Raw genomic sequence first — 5,802 nt, forward strand, 5'->3', positions numbered from 1 at the left:
TCACATCCACCTGCAACATCACTATCATTGTCATGAATACAAGAGTCATCATCATAATCATTGTAAGCTAGCACTGCCAACCTCCATTACCATTGCCACCCTCTCTAATGTTACCCCACCAAGAGCAACAGCATATCCGTGTCCGCCATCATTTCCATGTCCATTACTTCAAGTACCACCAACAACTTCAATAAAACTAAGTAAAATATTGGTAATTGCAGAAATGTGTGGGCAAGGAATTCTGGCCAAGAAATGTGGTTATTGTTTTTTTTCATATGTTAATATAGAATCTTCAGTTTTTTCCAAGACTTTTTCTAATGGCATAGATTACATTACATAAAATATTAAATGAAATGAAGAACTAGAAAAATTAGAACTTCATGTTCAGGCCTGTCATATGACTAATACAAATCCTTAGGTGTTAAGATAAAACCATGAAGTTTGAATTCAGGGTTATCTACTTTAAAGGATAATAAAACTAAGAGAAGCAAATGTTTAGCTCAATGGTAGATGACATCTAGAAAGGACTTATATGTGTGTATTCATGTCTGTGCACACATCTGTTCCATGTCTCTGGTCTTGAAGGTTCACACTTGAGAAAGTGCGCTGTGCTACCTGTTCATCTGTGACTGCTCTTCATGGAGCTTCTGTGGAAGGAACTCCTTTCAGTGTCTGAGCCTGGTATGAGATTCAGCTGCTCTAACTCTCATGTCAGTGCTTCAGGAATTAGTAGCTGCTATTTTGAAAATATTGTAATTAGCATATATCATTGTAAAAAGTGAATGGTTTCATCATTTCATTAAATATTTAAATATTTGCAAAGAGATTATATTTGCATTCATCTATTGAATCAACAGAGGAAAGCAAACATATGATATTTGTCTTGCAAACTTTCGCATGTCCTTCAAAATGATGCTTTCTTCAAAATGTCATCTTTATTAATTCTTGGAAAAGTTTATCCAATGCATTTCAATGATCCTCACTCAGAGGTTTAGCAACCATCTGAGTGGATGGAGGTCTGTCATGCATCCACTGCACCTCTCCTTCTACTCCCAGCCACATTTGCACCCAACTTGGATATATTTTCTATTGCTTCTCCTTAATGACATCATTGAATTTTGTGTAGTCCAGCTACTCCAGACAATGGGGCCTCCCCTGGAGTGTGGTCAACATAGCAAGGGTAAGGTGGAAGAAAGCTGCCAATCCTTCTCTCGGAAGCTATCAGCTGCTAATAGCACCTCAGCTAGTGGGATTTCACACTTCCCTTCTCTTTCATGATGAGTTTTGGTCTGGTTTGAGTTTTCACACGACTGTGCATGCTGTGTCAATTGTTATGAGTTCAGACGTTTAATGTCCTGATTATGTGAAGAAAACAGTTTCTACCTGTAGTTCTTATACCCCTTCTGCCAACTCCCCTGTGAGGGTAAGGCTGAGAAAACACTAGTTTCTTACTCTCAGCACCATTTATCAGTTGTAGGTCTCTTTGTTAATTATATAGTGTGAGGAGAAGCTTCTCAGACGAGAAATGAGAGATATATTGGTATGAGAACAGGAATAAATCATTAGGAATTGCTGTGTTGCTTTATTATCAGAATAATAGTACTAGTTTTCTTATCCACCAGGACCTGTCCTATCTAGTTACATGTTCTCCCCCCCGCCTTTACCAGTGCTAGGAATGCACTTTGTCTCACAGAGAAGGATGTTAAATCTAATCAGAATGTGGTCAGTTGCTCCCTTATATATACACCACTATCACACCAGAGGGCATATCTTATCTGAACTGGTTCAGGTCAGTGAGTACTTTCCTCCTTCAGCAGTGTACACAGTACCTTCCACTATCACGAGGGCTGGCCCGTAGGATTGAAGTGTCTACGTAAACACCTCCTAGATATCTCCATGTTCTATGACTTAAGGATTGGTGTCTACAGAAATAGGGTCTTACAATTAAGTTTTGAAGGGTAGACAAGTCACAGGCAATAGTCTGTAAGCTAGTGGAGTCAGACTATTGCCTTCATTGTCTAGAAACTAAAAAGAGGGAAGGTGTTACTGCTACTGAGGTTTGCACTTCCTAGTATGAGTTATCTATTTGTGGCATTGCATCCCTTTCAGTTGTAAGGTAACTGCATTAAACATTTTTTATATGCATATATTCTAGCAAGCTTTAGAGTAGTAGATTTCCATATGGCTTTTTCAAAAGCTCTTTTATGTTAATCACTCTCTATGCCCTGATCTACCCTGCTCTCTCGTGTCCTATCACAATGTAACTCACCCGTTTACATCATTTCCCTTTATCCCTTTGTACCTTCTGAGTGGGCTATATCCAGAGGAAGAACCTCTGTTTAACCGGCCCTGTGTTATACTGACATCCCAGGTCACTGTGCAGTTTTGTAATTGTGATGACTGAAGCCAGACATTGCCTAAGATCATCCTTTATATGTGATATGCAAACATGGAGAGTACTGAGTCTCCTACTGACCTGGCCCTATGGTATGTGTACTAACCTTTATGAGCCATCCACTGGTGGTGTGTTTCTTGGCACCTGGCCTCAGGACTGATGACTCTTTCCCTTCAGGGACATGGAAAAGGGCATCCTCAGCTAGATTGTTCCTCACTCTGGAAGGCACTGACAGTCGCAGGAAGCTGACATGCCTTACTGAGTTTGATTCAGTACCCGTGTGCTTCTCAGGGCAGTGTTGGGACTAGTTAATGGCTCTTTCATGTTCCTCATTCTGTTCTTTCATCTCCAATCACAAAGAACTTCTCAGAACTAAAGAAATTATTTTCCCTCTTTTATTAACTGTTTCCCCTTCCTTCTTAGGAGGTTCTATGTTCTTGAATTCTGGGTTTGTTTTATAGCTTAGTCAACTTCCTGGGACATCTCAAGTAATAGTGATTGCAGCAGTTACTGTCATCACTGAGACTGCTCAGTATTTTAGAACTTAAACTTCAGACTGCCTTTCTTGAAGATCATGTTTCTGTAAGATCACTTACTATTTCCTTTGAAGGAAAGATGTTTTATTACAATAAATGTGAAGAAAAGTTTTGTTTTCTAGGTTAATAAAACAAAAGGATGACATGAACGGGAAATTCAGGAAGTCTGGAGGAGGAGTTGAAATTGAGGAAGAGGTCTGATATTTCATACACTTGAGATTCTTTCTCTGTGGGGATCATGTCTTGTGAGAATTGTTGCATAGTGTCTTTCAGATTCAAGATTTAGCCTTGACAGCCTCTTCCTGTGTGCCAACACACAGAGTGCTGAGAACATCGTCTACTCTCAAATTGCTCTGAGCCTTGACTTTCTCCAATGTTCCTAGAGCCTTGTACTCCCTCAAATGTTCAAAAGTCATTTAAGTCAATCAATCACTAAACAAACACCCAATTTTTAGTTCCTTCTGTTAGTTTTCATGAGGCAATGAATTAGTAATATACATTAGAAAATGAGTAAGTGATAAATGTAGCTATGCGGCAGATAAAAATGTGAGTTTGCTGCTTTTTTGTTTTGTCTATGTCTGTCTTCTGTCTATCTATGTGCATGTACAAGAATGAGCACCTGTGCTATATATAAAGAAGTTAGTATACTATATGTTTTGGGAGATCCCTGAGTTCCAGTTGGTGTGTACCACAGCCAAGGTGGACTCAACAGGTCTTCACACAAGAGAAGTGTGGGAGATTATGAGTCTTCATGCTGACCACTTAAGCAAGAACATGCTTAAGGCAGGTGTTACGGTAGGTATGATTTTATTTCCTTTATCGTCATGATAAGCAGCCTTATGAAAATTATTAGAGGGGATTCTAAGCATATACACCAAATATGTCACTGGAGATGGCAGTTCTGACGAGGGTGGGGATAAGGTTCAAGCCCAGCAACCTCCTCTATGAAGAGCATAATTGATTTTCTATGGTTACAGAAGACTTAAACCTATGCAGCAGACAACACCTGTCTCCAAAACAGGTTTATCCAAGATGAAGCTGGAAAGCACAGCTGATGTCCCCTTTAATTTTATCCTTCTTTCAGCACACACGCAAATTTTGCCTAAAAGCAGGAATATAAATGGGCCAGTGCACCAAAGAGTATCAGTGGGCGGAGACAGAACAAACAGGACACAAGATGTAACAGGGAAAAGAAATACTGTCTTCAATCAAGAAAGGCAACTTAAACAACCAGGGAACTCTGGCTGAAACCAAAGAGACAGGAGGGCCCACTGAGTCACAGCACTCTACAGTGATGACGTCCAGACACAGGATATTTCACATGATGTAGAGTCCCAGTCAAGCGAGTCAAGCATGTATTTGCATTTTGTTTGGGAAATTCTTGGACCAGCCCCCTGTCAGTCAGCTCTACTCCCTCTGGGCGGGGCAGTCAGCACTATAAAGAGGTCCTTGGCTGTACGACAGCAGACTCCTGGTAATCAAGTCCTAGACTACTTTGGAGACCTGGTGAGTGTTATATCTTGAGTTGGTCTGTCTTAATGATCTCCTTATATGCTGCAGTCAAGTTTTAGAGTTGGTGTGTGATGGTTTTTCCTTTTCTTTAGTATGCAATTGAACACAGTGTATTTCTCTTTCATGTGCATCTTTGGTGTTTTTTCATAGTCCTATGTCGTAGCAGATATTAGGACCTGGTTTTCCCGAGCTGTTCTTTACTCTGTCACCCAGACAACCTGCTGGGATGTCACAGTGACAGGAGAGTCAGGGATTTGTTCTGAGGGTGCTCAGGGCATCAGTTCTTGAGACTTCCTGTATTGCAGATGTTTCTCTGTGAAACACTTTTGTTTCCTTGGAACAGATATTTTCTCCTGGAAAAAAGCATCAAACAATGGGGAGTTCCCAAGGCTACTACCACAGATTGCTGACAGGAAAGGGGAAAGTGAGCATATCCTAAAACAGGACTTGGGGAGATGTGAATGTGTGGGGAGGAAATGGATGTGACGCTCCATGTCTCCATCTCTCTTCTCTGTGATGATCATCCCCTAACACTGTCATGTAATGTCTTTCAGATCCTGAGACTTCAGCACGATGTCTTATCAAGAGCAGCAGTGCAAGCAGCCCTGCCAGCCTCCTCCTGTGTGCCCACCCACAAAGTGTCCTGAGCCTTGTCCTCCTCCAAAGTGCCCTGAGCCTTGTCCTCCTCCAAAGTGCCCAGAGCCTTGTCCTCCCCCAAAATGCCCAGAACCTTGTCCTACCCCAAAGTGCCCTGAGCCTTGTCCTCCCTCAAAGTGCCCAGATCCATGCCCCCCTCAGCCATGCCATCAGAAATGCCCTCCTGTGCAACCTCCTCCACCCTGCCAGCAGAAGTGCCCACCCACGAGCAAGTGAGTGCTTTAGCAGTCATCAGGATCAAGAGAAGAGGTGGGAATTTGTCTTCCATTCTTCCACAGAAACACTTCCAACGCACTTCAAAGCCTGCCATGGATGCAAGAGAATCTTGTCCACCCTTCTCTCTTAATGTTTCTGTGAAGGATTTCCCCTGAGGTTGTTCTGTTTCTGCTGTCAACGGGCAGCTGAGAATGGTCCTTCCTCACTGGTTCAGTGTCCCAGATGCTCAGTGATGAGCAGCATCTTTCTACCCTGTGCACTCAGAGGATGTTTCCAGAACTCCCAGTTTCCTTGCTTGTGTGGTTGTCACTGTGGCTTCATTTCCTGAATAAAGTACAATATGGCTGTTTGTACTCATTAGTTTTTTTCTTCTAAAACTGACTCTAAGACCTTACTGATATGCTCCTGTTATATTGCTTTTATCCATTATGGCCCAGGTCATTCCATTGTAATCAGATGTTGACTGTATTTTGGGCCATAACATAG

The 5,802-nt window shown here is 41.8% G+C and overlaps 1 protein-coding gene across 1 annotated transcript; it reads left to right on the forward strand.

Annotated features, from left to right (window-relative positions):
- Positions 1 to 5,016: 5,016 nt before the first annotated feature.
- LOC102000110 (small proline-rich protein 2E-like) lies at positions 5,017 to 5,316 on the forward strand. Its single transcript, XM_005367272.1, has 2 exons — positions 5,017 to 5,149; positions 5,225 to 5,316. Exons 1-2 carry the CDS (start codon positions 5,017 to 5,019, stop codon positions 5,314 to 5,316), a joined length of 225 nt encoding a protein of 74 aa, XP_005367329.1.
- The last annotated feature ends 486 nt before the right edge of the window (positions 5,317 to 5,802 follow it).

The sequence above is a fragment of the Microtus ochrogaster genome, unplaced genomic scaffold, assembly GCF_000317375.1.
Source record: "Microtus ochrogaster isolate Prairie Vole_2 unplaced genomic scaffold, MicOch1.0 UNK16, whole genome shotgun sequence".
In the NCBI taxonomy this organism is placed as follows: domain Eukaryota; kingdom Metazoa; phylum Chordata; class Mammalia; order Rodentia; family Cricetidae; genus Microtus; species Microtus ochrogaster.

Bases quoted from the DNA above. Each gene is read 5' to 3' on its own strand.
- LOC102000110 (XM_005367272.1), top strand. From the start codon at position 5,017: ATGTCTTATCAAGAGCAGCAGTGCAAGCAGCCCTGCCAGCCTCCTCCT. The intron at 5,150-5,224 runs GTCCTCCCCCAA...CAAAGTGCCCAG, and splicing joins TCCAAAGTGCCCAGAGCCTT to ATCCATGCCCCCCTCAGCCA.